At 51.8% G+C, this 15,769-nt stretch overlaps 1 protein-coding gene across 22 annotated transcripts in view; it reads left to right on the top strand.

The window, feature by feature from the left end:
• MAPT (microtubule associated protein tau) overlaps window positions 1-15,229 on the top strand; it is a gene marked incomplete at both ends in the record, with an annotated part of 45,353 nt that extends 30,124 nt beyond the window's left edge. For 13 of the 22 annotated variants that reach the window (XM_082859824.1, XM_082859821.1, XM_082859820.1 and 10 more), the window contains 4 exons: window positions 4,829-4,921; window positions 8,797-8,878; window positions 10,654-10,766; window positions 15,014-15,229. In XM_082859824.1, the coding sequence (XP_082715950.1) occupies window positions 4,829-4,921; window positions 8,797-8,878; window positions 10,654-10,766; window positions 15,014-15,229 (504 nt within the window). The remainder of the gene's footprint in view (window positions 1-4,828; window positions 4,922-8,796; window positions 8,879-10,653; window positions 10,767-15,013) is intronic. The other 9 variants (XM_082859830.1, XM_082859829.1, XM_082859828.1 and 6 more) reach the window with 2 other exon arrangements.
• Window positions 15,230-15,769: the final 540 nt, after the last annotated feature.

Below are 15,769 nucleotides of genomic sequence, written 5' to 3'. Positions count from 1 at the left end.
AGGTAAGGAGAACTGGGGGTATCCCTGTGGCTGCCGAGGTGAGAAGGGACATGCAGAGTCATGACCAGAGCATGGGGGGTGGTCTGGTTGGCTCTGAGCAGATGGAGCTAAAGTCACTTCCTCCGAGGATGTCCGAGGCAGTAGCTGGGATGCGAAGGCCCCAGGCAGGACAGAAACCTACCAAAGCTGCCAGGCTTGGAAAGCCTTGGGCTGCAATATTCCATGTGGCCACGAGATGGCGATGGCACGCTGCGTCTGTCTCCATTCTGGAGAACTGTTTCAAAAATTGGTTGCATCTGTTGAAACTTTGTCTCATTTTTAAAAGTACACATGTAGAACATTTATGTGGAGTAAATAAAGTGAGTCTGTACGTAGGATAGTTTGCTTGTCCTGGGTCAGGGCCAGGCACTCAGCTGCACTTGAGCTGAAGTATCAGGCTGTGCAGAGCCAGGCTGAGAGCCTCCTCTGGGATAGCCGTGTAACTCTGAGACCCTCTGGGCATCTCTCCCTATACACAACATCTGTGTTTCTGGAAAAAAATCTTGTGTAAATCCCATCATTATAAAGAATCTTGGGGCAGTCACTGTTTAAAGGAACAGTATAAATAGTTCTAAAGGTGACTCCCCGATTACTTGATCTCCTGTGTCAGTTCTCAGGCTGACCACCTTGGACTTGAAGAGGAGGCTTGCTGTGGGCGTCCAGTGCCCACCCCAGGTTACATTCCCACCAGAGCATCCCAGCCCCCAATCCTCAGCACTGGGCCTGTTGACCCTAGCGAGGCCAAGCCAGGCCCAGTGCCAGGCAGTGCTCGAGACAGGCCTCACCAGGGGTGACCCAAGGACACTGGGCCAGCCTGGAAGCTGCTGGGGTGAAGTGGTGAGGGCTGGGCGATCTGGAGCACATCAAGAAAGCTGATGCCCAAAAAGAACCAGAACAAGGTCTCATGAGGGTTTGGAACCATCTGGGGTTCTCTAGGAAATGGATTAAACCAAAGTGGACCTGCTCCCAGGCTCACACCACCCCAGCCTCTCCTCCAGGGTCGAACCCTGACCACAGGAATTTATCCCTTGACTAGGAGTCCCCGGGATCAAAAGTTGGAGCTTCCAAAACATTGTTGTTTTCCTTTGGCTCTTTTCAGTGTCTGCCCAGAGCTGAGGCTCAGGATCGTACATTTACTCTAGTTGAGAAATTAAGTTTCAGGATTCCAATTTCATAATACAAACCATTGCCCATTTTTCTCCTTTCTGTAAATCTACCATTCTGAAAAGGGTTGTTGACTTAATTTGACAACTAACAGTAATTCAGGTCTGCTTTGTAAATATCCTTATGTCTCCTGCCAAATCCCACAAAAGCTCGTTGCCTTTTTTGTGGGGTTGGAACAAGAAAAAGCTGCACAGAGAAAACATTTCTGTTTATGTTGCACATCTTGTTATTGCTTAATGGCTCTTGAGTTTTTTTGATGTCCTTGTAAGGATTAATACAGAAAATAAGGCAATCCTCCTTGAAAAACGGGTAAGTTTTCTTTGTCAGATAAGAGAGTTATGTAACCCAACATGTTTTCGCTTTTTGCCTTGGCTTGCAGGAAGCTCAGAGTTAAATGTAATGATCAGTCCTATCATTGTCAGTCCTGATGACCTCCCGTTCTTTTACCATTGTCTTTTCAATCTTCTTGTTTTATTATTTTGTGTGTTGGTGTGTGTTTTCTAATTCTAAACTCCAGTTCTCTTATGAAAGCTGGAAAGTCTGCTTCTGGGACTTATCCAATGGAAAGTTATCAATAAAAAATGATCCCCAAAGCAGGAGTTCATGTGGGACTCCTTAAAATTTGAGGGTGGGATGAAATGATTCAAGGACATTGTGCAGAGGTTGATAGCAACTGCCTACAAAGCAGGGTGAGAAAACCTGTTCTACCTCTTCGTCCCAGCTCAAGCCTGGGCTGAGGCGTTGCCACGCTCTCTCCTATATGGCAGGAGAGACGTCACCGTTCACCTTGAGAGAGTGTTGTTTTTATTTGGTTTATGAGACAACAGGCTTGAGAACAGCTCCGGCAAAATATTGTTGTTACGTAGGTAGCCATGGCCGCAGAACACCCAGATCTAGATTCCTGTGTGGATTCTGCCACTGACTTGAGAAAGTCACTGAACTTCTCTGGGCTTTAAATGGCCTCTTCATCAGGAAGGTTGGGGGCGGGGCCGGGGGGATGGCAGGTGAGAAGGGTGACGTGGAATTAGGTATTTATCCAGCCTCTAAATGAGGGATGGTTTTTACATTTAAAAACCAGGGATGTTACAAAGGAAGTATATAAAAATGTCAACGTTTGTACGTTAGAAAAAAAAAATACAACTACTAGCAGAAAAAAAGGACAAAGGAACAATTTTAATCATAATCAAAGAAATGCATAATAAGCCAATAACACAGATCCACTTATTTTAATCAAAGAAATAAGAAAAACAATTTCTTTTAATGCACAATGCTGGCAGCAACATGGTGAAACTGACTTTCTCAACAGTGCTCACAGGAGAAATTAATCTGACCCTTTTAGAAAGCCATTTGGAGAGCTGTGTGGAGAGTTTTTAGAGTGTTTGTAACTTTGGCCCAGAAATTGTACTTCTGGCGCTCTGTGCTATGAAAATAACCCACAGAATGGGAGAAACTCCTTGCAGAGCGATGTTCATGATGAGACTGTATTCTTTAAAATGGAATCCATATAAATATCGGATAGCACAGGTGACAGGAAATGGAATCTGACATCTTTTTTAAATTAATGCTTCTGATGACTGTAGAACGTGGCAAATACTTGGTAAAGGAAGATAGAAAATAGTATGTACACAATAATTACTGCCATTTCTATGTCTGAGATGGTAGTTTTATTTTTATATATGAGAATTGAAGAGAATTCAAGAAAGTGCAACAGTGGCTGTGCTAGCAAGAAAACGTTTTCTCCTCTTTCTGGAACCTCTGTTTTTCAAAATCGTAATGTCCTGTTACTTTTTTATGATGAAAAAAGGCATAGCTTTCTTTTTGTTTTTTGCGGTACACGGGCCTCTCACTGTTGTGGCCTCTCCCGTTGCGGAGCACAGGCTCTGGACGCGCAGGCTCAGCGGCCATGGCTCACGGGCCCAGCCGCTCCGCGGCATGTGGGATCTTCCCGGACCGGGGCACGAACCCGTGTTCCCTGCATCGGCAGGCGGACGGACTCTCAACCACTGCGCCACCAGGGAAGCCCAAGGCATAGCTTTTTACTTTAAAGGAACATAAAACAAAGCGATGGGTTAGATGTGTGCTTCCCAGGTTTTTTCAATTCAGAGCAGTGAAATTAAGGAAAAAAACAGGGATGGGTCCAAGAGAAGATGACTATATTTTAAATTTTGCCAGGTTAAGGACATCTAAGAATAATATCTCCTATCGATGTAATTTAATAATTAATAATGTAATAAAGGAAAGGCCATTTTATTTTCATTTTTATTTTTTTAAATTTTATTGGAGGAAAGGCCATTTTTAAAACCAAAAAGTAGGACGGACAAATTTTGCTGTCACGTCCTTATTTCCTCCTTTGGCTGAGGGCCTGTGGACCCCTTGATGGCCGGCTCTGGCTCTTGGGTCAGATTTGGGGCCCTTCACCCTAGATGAACCAGGCCCCGGCTCTGACCCCCCAGCTACAGCTGCCCTAAAGGCTGCCCCCGGGGCTCAGGGGCAGTGGCCCCCACCTGGCAGCAGCTGAGGTCTTGGTGCCATTTCCGGCATTTCAGAGGGCAGTGCTGGTTCTTCATCGGAAACTTCAGTTGCCAGTTATCTATACCTGTGATTAATAGAAACTAAGGCCCACCGGTTCCAAATACAGCACTCCTGATGGAGGACACCCGGCGAGGATGTGATCCCTGCTCTGGCAGACAAAACGCAGAGTTTCTCAGCTCCCCTTCTCTGCACCATGGTTGTCTGTCTATGAAACGCACAGACAAATTGGGTAAAAATCATTCCCCCCTGGAATGTGGATAGCCCCACACCCTTTCCCTGGTGCCTGGAGAAGGAGAAGCCTCGCAGAGATACAGTGGGATCTCTACCATCTGGACGACACCTGCCCAGGAAAAGTTAGGGAAGGTCACCTGGGAACACCGCCCTGTTCCCTGAGCGCATGGTGGTTTGTGGATGAAGGGGAGCCGATGGTGCAGGGCAGGCACTTACCCTGCCTTCCAGGAGGCCGAGGCCTCCCATGGAAGGGAGTCCAGATTTATCTTCTCCATAAAACCACCTGTGTCCTCCCCATGACGTCTGTGATTCTTGACCCTAGCCATGCATCTGAACCAGGCACCAGAGGTGCTTTTCATAAGCACAAAGACTGAGATTCTAAGGTCAGGAGTGAGGTCTGGCATTTAAAAAATATGTCTGCGGGTGATTCCAGTACCTAACAGACTTGAGGACAGCCACCTAAAGGTCTCGGTGAATGTTCACAGGGGTCTGGTAGGTGTATGAATGAGGCCACAGTTGGGACTTTTATTCATTCATTTAATAATGTAACTGAGTACATTTTGCTCCATCCCAACCTGGTGGACACTCGCCTCCGAGTTTTAGGTCTCCAGGGTGCTCTCTGTGGGGGCCTCCCTAACGCAATCCTCATGTAAAGGGAAGAGCTGCCTCCTGATGGATCCGTTTTGTAAACCCAGTGCTGTAAGGTGGGGTCCACCTCCAGCCACTCACAGCTCTGGAATGCTTCCCGGGAGGCGTGAGTGAGCCCTGTCCTCCTCTCCCTGGCCTGCAGCCAGACGTGTTTGTGCGGGGCAGGTGCATCTGAGTGTGGTGTGTCACTCATCCTTTTTTCTGGCTATCAAAGGTGCAGATAATTAATAAGAAGCTGGATCTTAGCAACGTCCAGTCCAAGTGTGGCTCAAAGGATAATATCAAACACGTGCCAGGAGGCGGCAGTGTGAGTACTGTCACGCTATCCCTGCGCCGCGCTGCGGTTCCGGGTTTGAGAAGTGGCATGAGTTTGTACTTGCACATTGCATAGAATAAACCGTTCTCAGGCTCGGAGTCTGTCCGGGTCCCCAGGTAAATGTAGCTCAGGCTCCCCACACCCGTGCCTGCCGTTCCGGGAGGGGCGCCCCAGCGCTGCATGGGTGGAACGGGGAAGGTGACTGGTCCTCCCTCCGACCTGTTCCTGGTGGCCGGGTCCTCACAGCATAAGCCCCATCTTCGCCCCCGCTCACTGGGAGCCCCACAGCTCGTTTGAGTTTGGGCTGAAGGTGGCAGCAGCTGACTGCTCCGTCACCTGGTCAGGTTCACTTTAAGGGGCTCCACTGGGGACAGCTGGCCCGCTTGTTCTGACGAGCCGACGCAAAGGTCTTTACCATCCTGCGTCAGAGCAAGCAGAGGCCAGGCTCTGCTCGCCTTTGACTTCTGCATTTGCGAGGGATGAGCTGATGCTTAAGCCTCTCGGCTCCTGTTTGAAAACAGCTCCACCCCCGGCAGAAGCTCCAGATGCGAAAGGGCCCCACAGAAGTGCACCAGGGACCTGCCCGCGGCCGAGGGCGGACAGAAACGCCGCTAGGAGCCCTTTTAGACTTGGCCTCCGCCAGGTGTCCCTGCGGACTCCCTGCATCCCAGCGGATGTGTCCCTGAGATTTGGGCCTGCCATCCTCATTCTCGCCTGCCCACTTGGCCGGCTCTGCTGTTATCCTCCAAGTTCACAGACAAATGGGTGCAAACGCGGCATCCTGAGGCTCGGCCCCCCTTCTCCGCAGCCTCCCTCGCTCCCCCAGCCTTCTTGGTCAGCTGGAGGCAAATGTTTATGAACACGTCGGGGAACGGGATGTTCGAGACCCTTTGAGGTCCACCCGTGGGGAGGAGGATGGTTTCTGAGAGCAGGCATCTGGCCTCTGGCTGGCAGTGCCGGGGTGACAGTGGGAGAGACCTCCCTCTCTCTCCAGAAAGTGCCCAGCCTGGGCCCGCATATCTGCGTCCAGCCCTGGGGGTTTATTCTTGCAATGCGCTGCTGCCTCCTGCCCTGCGCGCCGGGTCCTGGCTCTGCCACTGACGAGGCTGCTGCATGGCGCTCCACTCACGCTTCCTCACCAGTGTCTGCTCAGTATCTCCGCTGTGCCCCCGGCCCCTGCTCTCCCGTCCCACTGCCACCTCGTCTTCCGCCAAGAGAAGGGCTGGGGACCACCCCAGGCTGTGATCCTGGGCTCCCAGGGACGTTCTGTTTTAGCTTTGACTCAGGCTCTCGCTTCCCTGCAGATGGCAGGCTCTGGCCAGAGAAGGAAAGACATGTGCTTTCCGGTTTAACTCGCGTCTGGTGTGTCTGGTCAGCTGGTGGGAGCTTGTGCTGCTAGGGCCGAGGGTGGGGTCCAGTGGCTGCAGTCAGCGCCCCGCTCCTTCAGGCAGAAGGTGGGGGCAGGGAGTACATTCCCTCTGCGGCTGGCGGTGCCCAGGACATCAAGGGACTTCCGCAGGGGCACCTCCCCTCCCCCCTGCACTCTGCCAGCTGGTGGCCTAGCCTGTGACCACAGCAGAGTGCCACAGGATGTCCCGGGCTGGCCCCCGAGCGCTGTCCGTGGCCTGTGGCCCCAGCAGTAGGAGCCGCCACAGAGAGCTCTTCTCCTGGTGAAAGGTTGGGGGGTGACAAGCCCCAGCACAATGTCAGCCTCAGGCGTTTTGGGGACAGTGGACCCTTGGCCTGGGCTCTGCCTCTGTTTGCTCCCTGCCCCTCTTCTCCTCAGCTGGGAGGTGACTCCCCAGCAGGCAGGCTCTGTTCCTTCTCCTAGGGATTCTCCCTGCCTCCTGGCCGGCTCCGGGATGCACTCCAGAGCCTGGCCTCCTCCCTCCCCCTCCCTGGCCTCCAGTCTGCCTGACCCCCTCTCCCTCCCCTCCCCATTTCCTTTCCCCTCCTCTCCCTTCCCTCCATTCCTTTCCCCTCCCCTCCGTTCTCCCTCCCCATTCCTTTCCCTTCCCTCCATTCCTTTCCCCTCCGCTCCCTTCTCCCTCCCCATTCCTTTCCCTTCCCCCATTCCTTTCCCCTCCCTTCTCCTCCCCATTCCTTCCCCCTCCCCATTCCTTCCCCCTCCTCTCCCTTCCCCCCATTCCTTTCCCCTCCCCTCCCTTCTCCCATTCCTTTCCCTCCCCATTCCTTCCCCTCCCCCATTCCTTTCCCCTCCCTTCTCCCTCCCCATTCCTTTCCCTTCCCCCATTCCTTTCCCCTCCCCTCCCTTCTCCCTCCCCATTCCTTCCCCCTCCCCCATTCCTTTCCCCTCCCTTCTCCCTCCCCATTCCTTTCCCCTCCCTTCTCCCTCCCCATTCCTTTCCCCTCCCCTCCCTTCCCCCTCCCCATTCCTTTCCCCTCCCTGCCAATCCAGGCTCTCCCTTCTTCACAGCTCCACCCTCCCTTCTCCTCCACTGGTTACTGCATCCAGGCTGAAGGGAAGAGAAGGAAGCCTGTACACACCAGCCTTCACTTTCATCTCCCAGGGAAGGAGGGGGGAGTTCCCATAGCCCTGCCCCACCCCACCCCCGAGGGCCCATCGTGCTCAGAATCCACGTTAACTCACCAGCGCCCACAGGTGCGGGCTCTCCACACCTCCCTCCATGCACCCACGCACACAGGCCACGTCCACCTGTCAGCCTGAATCAACTCCATCAGTCATCGGCAGACGCCAGTATGATTTTGATTAACTAGCGTAATTTGGGATTGTCCCAGATGATTTAGACCTAAGTAAAAACTCCTTTTTTTCTGATGTCCTTGTTAACCCCGTTCTCAGGCACGAGGCCGTCTCTCTCCTGGGTGACTCCAGGGCAGGGCGCAGGGGCCGACTGGCTCCACGGCAATGGGCCTCCTGTACCCTCAGGTGACCTCCCATGAGGGAAGTGTCACCCAGGGACCATCAGGGACCCCTCACAGCCATGGCTTTGTAGAGACTTCCTCTAGGAGACCCCTCTGCTAATGCTGGGTCCCCGTGGGTTTCTCCTCCGGGGCGCTGAGATCAGCAGGCGGCTGGGGGTGGGGGTGGCTGTGTGGCCTGGCCACGTGCTGGACCCTCAGGCTGGCTCTGAGCCCTGAGGCCCTTAGGCCTCCCCTACGTGTGTCTGCTGAACCTGCCTGAGACACTAAACCTGTGATTTCTGCTGTGCCGCCTGCCCATCCTGCTGGTGTTGCTTTGCTCCTTTCTGTAAAGAACCAAAATGTCCAGGACACTGTGTGCCCTGGGACAGGGTGTGGGGGGGGGGGTGCGGGGGACAGCTGGTGCTTAACTCTTACTGGGCTGTGGGACTGCTCTGGGGCCCTCTCTGTTGTGGGCTGCTGGGTTTGTGAAGCTTCTCCTGGGAGGAATGCTAACAGCCCCACGCCGCCCTCTGCTCTCAGAGGCCCAGCAGATATGGCTCTCTTGCTTTTCCAAGATTTTTCAAATGCTGCACAAACAGATCGTATTGATCCCTTCTTTCTTTCTGTCTTCACTGAACGTGATCTGTGGATGTCATGTCAGGAAAGAGAATAACTTTATCTCGTGTAAGTGTTTGCTAAACCAAAGGTGTAGGCCCTGCACAATGGGGAAGTAGCCCTGTTTTTCCCCGAGGGTCCTTGTCCTGTGGAATTGAAGGCCACTCCATTTGTTTTGTGAAGACCCAGCTCCCCTGGGGCAAGGTTGGCAGAATTCCAACACATTTTCCCCGCCATGACTAGGGTGTCTTCCTCGTGGCAGACAGGAAAACACCGAGGAGGGCCTGGACTTAGCTGCTTTTCATTGCGTTACGCCCCCAATAAAATAATCCTATTTTACTGTCCCTCTCATTCTCTCTCTCCTGCAGGTGCAAATAGTCTACAAACCAGTGGATCTGAGCAAGGTGACCTCCAAGTGTGGCTCATTAGGCAACATCCATCATAAGCCAGGTAGCCAGCCCTTGCGGAAGGCAAGGACGGGGCGGGGAGCCCCGACGGGTGGGACAGGATGGGGTGGTGCCTTCTCCGGAAGTGGTTGGGAAGGACTGAGGGGATGGGCCATCAAGGAGAGTGTTAAGGGTGGGACTTGCTGCGGCCTGGGAGGCGTGGCTTCGCGTGATGTTCCTGAGCAGGGCCAGGCTGGCCAAGACGAGATAAGGAGGGAGGGCAGATGATGGTCTAAATCCTAACCCGCAGTTCTCCAAGCAGGCTGCACACGGGGTATGTAGAGCTGGGAAAGGGCCTGATCTGGCCCCCAAAGCCTGGCTAATGTGGATGTCCCAGTTTGGTCTTCAGCCAGCGTGAGGAGCATTTCACCAGTTGCCCCAGCTACAACATGGGGCCCTGGGCTGTTGCCATGCTCCCACTGTCATTTCATTTCAGCAGAAAATGATGCTGTTGGAACTCCCCGTGCTAACCCTTTCCCTCTCCATCTCATGCCGTATAGAAATCAGTGCTATCTATAGATCTTTCTGAGACAGTGGAAATGTTCTATACCTGTGCTGTTCAGTATGGTGGCCACTAATGACATGTGACTGTTGAGCATTTGAAATGTGGCTGGTGTAGTTGAGGAACTGAACGAATTTTATTTAATTAAATTTGGGGAATTCCCTGGCAGTCCAGTGGTTAGGCCTTGGCGCGTTCACTGCCGGGCGGGCCTGGGTTGGATCCCTGGTCGGGGAACTAAGATCCCACAAGCCGTACCGGCGTGGCCAAAAAGGTAAAATTCAATTAAAATTTAAAATAAATAAATACAATTTAAGTAGCTACAGGTGGCTAGTGGCTACCATCTTGGAGAGCTAACTTCCACCTGAAAGGCCAGAGCAGGGCCTTCTGCTTTAGGCCCTGTTCAGGGCTGAGGTCGTTACTTGAACTGTGACTGCAGGAAGAGAAGGTTGTCAGAAACTACTCTAGAAGGTGTGTCATTACTTCCTGCCTCCCTTAGACATCTTGTGGGAGTTCAGTCTCTCCCAGTGAAAACTGTGCCTCTCCTGAGGCTACCATCCTACCACGCTGGGAGCATCTTTCTTTTTTTTTTTTAATAAAGTATGTATATCTTTAAAAATTATTTATTTTTGGCCGTATTGGACCTTTGTTGCTGCGCAGCGCACAGGCTTAGTTGCTCTGCAGCATGCGGGATCTTCACAGACCGGGGCTCGAACCCATGTCCCCTGCCTTGGCAGGCAGATTCTTAACCTCTGTGCCACCAGGGAAGTCCCAAGGGAGCAGCTTTCTTAAGTGGCTTTATCCTTCCAAAGAAAGTAATGTAGTTCGTCTCTTCCTCAGGCCATATCTCCCACACTTGGGCATGGCATCACGTGTCTGAGGAGGGAGAAAGGGTCAGGGCCCTTCCTTATTAAGGGTGCATTTTGCCATTTAGTTTAATCCTGAGGTCTTATAGGGCTGTAGCTTATAGGATGTTGGCATAGAAAAACTTGACTCTTTGGAAGCCAACTAATTTAGAATAATTTCTTGCGAACTGAGCTGTCATCTAACTTTGCATCATCTGAGGAGGAAGAGTTTGCTGAGTAAATATTTGATGTGCACCCTGATTAGAGAGAGAAAGCAAACTGCTTTCAAGCCCTTTGGAAGGACCTACTTGCTCCAAACTACGCTCTAAATAAAAGCTGGTCTTAGCTCCCCCTCAAGGTTGGCGTCTGCATGGAATCACTCACTTGCTTAGCCCTCACTCAAGTCTTGGTGCCCTTGTGTGTATTGTGTTCCAGGAGGTGGCCAGGTGGAAGTAAAGTCTGAGAAGCTGGACTTCAAGGAGAGAGTCCAGTCCAAGATCGGGTCCCTGGATAACATCACCCACGTCCCTGGCGGAGGGCATAAAAAGGTAAAGGGGCAGGGCGGGGAGGAGGCTATAACAGAGTCAGGCGGACAAGGCTGTCCAGTTTCCCACGGCAGGAGAGCTGAGGGTCCTGTATTGACTGGCTTGACATGGATTCTCAGCTACCACCAGGCCTGCGGGGCTCCACCTGGGCTGCCCTTTGATGTCCCCTGGGAGCTTTAACACACTTGATGCCAGGCCCCACCCTGGAGATCCTAATTGGTCTCAGGTGCCGTCTGGGCACCTGGAGTGGAGCTTTTAAAGCCCCCAGGTGACTCTTTAGTGCAGTTAAAGGTGAGAGCCATTGCCCTAGGCCCTGTGGTGGGCAAGCATCCCCAAAAGGAAGTAGCCGTCACCAAAGCCAGCCACGGGAATGTAACCTAACTCTCTAAATGGGTCACTAGGCAGTTAGAGGAAATCAGTGATGCTGGAATCCAGATTTCAGCAAAGCCTCTGTAAGTGTCCACGGGGAGGCTGCTAGACCAAGGACCTCAGCGCTCCCTGCAGTTTCTAGAGGCCCTGGGCCTGGCTCTGGGTGTCTGTGTGCAGTGGGGGCCGGGGGACACCAGTGTCTCCCTCTGGGCCCATTGCAGAATGCCGTCTTGTGGCTGCACTTTTTCTCTTCTGCATAAATACAGCGAAGTGCCCTCTGGGGTCTCCTGCCCACGCCTGCCCTGAAGTTCTGCAAGTGGCTCACTTTCCAGTCTTCAGTGCCTCTCAGCAGCTGACTGAGGAGTGGTGAAGGGAGAAGGGATGTCCGAGAACGGGTGTGGCAACTGAAACCCAACGCCGCAGTGAGCAGCGGTGCAGCCCAAGGGGGCCCCGCTGGTCAAAAGTGGCAGCCGGGCCTTGCTTGGAGGCCGCCAGGGTCCCCACGGCAGTCACCATCTCCTCCTCTGGTTCTGAACAGACACACCCCACCTTTGCAGTGAAAGCCCGACAGCATAGTTTTGGAGAAGCCTTTGCTGGTGTGTTCTTAAATCACAGGTTGCAAACCGAGACCTCGGGGCCAACCTGACCCGTGATGCAGGCGCCCGAAGGCGGGGGGAGGACGGGGTCCTGGCTCCCCACAGGGCTCCCTGACCATCAGGCTTCCACATACTGGGCTTCGCCAGGGGCAGGACTACTTCTCAGTGCCGCCTGGGTCTCTATTAAAAGTGAGACCCAGGGAAATGAGAAGGTTTTCTGCAAAAGGCCGGCTTGTTTCCATCGCAGCCCCCAGCCTGTTTAATACAGGGCGTCCCTGCCCTGGGGAGCTTTAAGGAGACCACGTCCCACCCCCAGAGAGTCTGAATATATTGTATATGGAATGAGTCTGGGTAGGCCTGGGCGTTGGTGATTCCCAGTTGAAGGAAGGCCTCTACCCCTGACTCTGGAAGCTTCTGTGTCCTGGGAAAAGCTCTGGGCTTGACCGCTTGGAGGCGTGACCCAGGCAAGATCTGCAAGCCATCTCAGCGCCAGGTTCCCCTTCAGCAAAGCGGATGGAAACATTCCCGTCCCAGGGTGGTTGTGAGGCCCGGATGAGGCGGTGTTCAAGAGGATGCCCGGAGCTTTGTCGTCATCAAAGAACATGAGTTAGAGCCAAATCCGAGTCAGAATTTCTCCTGTTTTAACTCATCTCTGTGATGCCTCAGAAAGGGTGGGCTCTGCCCTGCCCACTGCCCAGGAGACACTGACCTGGTCCCAGAGGGTCCTCTTGTGTTCAGTCCCCTATTTCCCTCTGTGATGAGCAAAACTGCTGACAAGCAGTGGAGCGTAGGACCCCTGCCACCTGAGTTCCTTTCAGTTTGGGGGATTTGGGGACATTCCCAGGATGCTGTCCCATTTTTCTTAAGAACGTAAGTGTTCTTATCAAAGCTTATGTCAAAATGGCCTTTCAGTTGTAGTAATAAGGAAGAGTCCTTTTTTCAAAGTAGTAACCCAACGTGAACGAAACAAGCATATGGCTTAAATGGGAGCCTGGTTTTTCTCTACACTCAAATGCCCCTGCAATAGGCCCTCTTTACCTGGGGTCCAGGGACTCCTGAAATTGTAGGGAGAAGTTGTCATGTGCGTATGAGAGCAGACACGCGTGTGTACACATTTTCCTGGTCTCACCAGATGCTCAAGGAGGTCTTAGGACCCAAAACAGGCTGAGAATTACTGTGTTTACCACTTCAGGACTCATCAGGAGAGAATTATGATGTACTACTGGCATCTCCAGCTAATGCTTTCTGCTTCTGAGCTTCCCAGGTATCCTTTGGAGCTGAGACCTCTGGGTCAAGGATGCTGTACTTCATTTTTTGTTTATTTTTAAATTGAAGTATAGTTGATTTACAGTGTTGTGTTAGTTTCAGGTGTACCGTACAATGATTCAGTTATACATACATACATATATATATTCTCAGATTTTTTTCTCTTACAGGTTATTGCAAAATTTGAGTATAGTTCCCTGTGTTGTACAATAGGTCCTTGATGGTTATCTATTTTATATATAGTAGTTTGTACATGTTATTCCCAACCTCCTAATTTATCATCCCCTCCCCTTTCCCCTTTGGTAACCAGAAGTTTGTTATCTGTGAGTCTCTGTTTTTGAAATAAGTTCATTTGTTTGCTTTTCTTTAATTTTTTAAATTGAAGTATAGTTGATTTACAGCATTGTGCCAGAGTCTGCGGTATAGCAGAGTGACTCAGTTATACACATAGACATTCTTTTTTTATATTCTTTTCCATTTTTGGTTTATCACAGAATATTGAGTATAGTTCCCTGTGCTATACAGTAGAACCTTGTTGTTTATCCATCCTGTATATAAGAGTTTACATCTGCCAATCCCACACTCCCAGTCCTTCCCTCCCCGACCCCCCTCTCCCTTGGCAACCATGAGTCTGTTTTCTGTGTCTGTGAGTCTGTTTCTGTTTTGTAGATAGGTTCATGTGTGCCATATTCTAGATTCCACTTACCACACATAAGTGATGTCATATGGTATTTGTCTGTCTTACTTCACTTAGTATGATCATCTCCAGCTGCATTCATGTTGCTGTGCAATGGCATTATTTCATTTTTCTATGGCTGAGTAGTATTCCACTGTATATATATACCACATCCTTTTTATCCATTCATCTGTCGATGGACATTTAGGTTGTTTCCACGTCTTGGCTATTGTGAATAGTGCGGCTGTGAACACAGGGGTGCATGTATCTTTTGAATTACAGTTTTGTCTGGGTATGTGCCCAGGAGTGGGATTGCTGGATAATGTGGCAACTCTATTTTACTTGTAGACTTTCTGATGATGGCTGTTCTGACTGCAGTGAGTGTCAACCTCATGTGGTTTCGACTTGCATTTCTCTAATAATCAGCGTGAGCATTTTTTCATGTGCCTGTTGGCCATCTGTACTTCGTCTTTGGAGAAATGTCTGTATGTCTTCTGCCTACTTTGTATTGGGTTGTTTTTCTGATGGAGTTGTACGGGCTGTTTGTGTGTTTGGGAACGATGCCCTACTTTCAAAAGGGCTTTGTTGCACCGTGTTTTCTAGTATACCTGCCAGTGCTGCGCACAGCGGCTGCCACCTCCAGCATCCTCATCAGCCACTGGCAAAGGGGAGGCATGTGTGTGGCTCACAGCTGGATGGCAGGGGCTCCGGCCCCATCCCTGAATCTCCTCCAGCCTCTCCTTCCACACTTTCATTTGCAATTGGGCAATGTGTGTACGTCAAAATAAAACGCGCACGCCTTTTGACCTACTAGCAATTCCATTTCTGGGATACACTTACAGTACACGTGTGAAATGAGATGCCTACAAGGTTATTCGAACACAGCATTGTCTGTGAGAGCAAAAGACTGGGACAACCTAAATACCCACCCACAGGGGCGTGGATACGTTTTGGTTCATCTGCTGTGACAGGAAACCACACAGCCCTCAGCGAGCAGTGAGGGAGCTATGTACGGATGACGATGCAAGGTATTAAGTCTAAACACCCAAGTGCGAAGCTTGTGGATATCGTTGCCTTATGTATGGTAATTTTTTTCCTTTACTCTCACAGACGCATGTTTGCGTGTGTGGTGGCCTATCTCTGGAAAGGTACACAAGAAACTCACAGTGATCGCTGCCTCTGGAAAGGGGGCCTGGGAGGCTGGCTGGCAGGTGACCAGGACCCAGCAGAAGCTTAGCCGTTGGGAAACTATGAAACTGTGGTCCCCACCACGCCTCCCTCCCACCCAAGGCCAGCAGTTGGCGGGGCCTCTCCGCCTCACCCTGCCCTCTCCTCTCTTGCAGATCGAAACCCACAAGCTGACCTTCCGCGAGAACGCCAAAGCCAAGACCGACCACGGGGCGGAGATTGTGTACAAGTCGCCTGTGGTGTCGGGGGACACGTCCCCACGGCACCTCAGCAACGTCTCCTCCACTGGCAGCATCGACATGGTGGACTCACCGCAGCTGGCCACGCTCGCCGACGAGGTGTCCGCCTCCCTGGCCAAGCAGGGTTTGTGATCAGGCCCCCGGGCGGTCAGTAATCGTGGAGAGACGAGAGTGAGAGAGTGTGGAAAAAAAAAGAATAATGATCTGGCCCTTCGCCCTCTGCCCTCCCCCAGCTGCTCCTCACAGATCGGGTAATCGGTTAATCACGTAACCTGCTTGTCGCTCACCTCTGGCTCGGGACTTCCAAATCGGTCACGGGAACGAGAGCCAAGTTCATCTTTCCAAATTGACGGGCGGGCCAATCATAATAAAATACTTTTAAAAACCTTTAAAAAGATGGCCCTACCCAGAATTTCCTTGGGCAGTTACTTTCGATTCTTTTTTTTTCCCCCCTCTGAGTGCAAGAGGGAGGAGGAGAGGCTCTGAAAGCTGCTTCTGGGGACTCTCAAGGGCCTGGGGGGGGCGCCCCGTTCTGGGGGTGTCACAGAGGCAGCAGCGGCAACAAGGGACTTGACACTTGGTGCGCTGGTGCAACCACAGGCGTAGGGCCACCTTTGGAGCAGGACGGGGTGCGGGGGTGGGGGGTGGGGGCTGGGCGGAGCTAGGGCGAGG

This window comes from Leucopleurus acutus, assembly GCF_964270905.1.
Source record: "Leucopleurus acutus genome assembly, chromosome: 19".
Taxonomy (NCBI): domain Eukaryota; kingdom Metazoa; phylum Chordata; class Mammalia; order Artiodactyla; family Delphinidae; genus Leucopleurus; species Leucopleurus acutus.
This window is presented reverse-complemented; position numbering and strand designations above follow the sequence as displayed.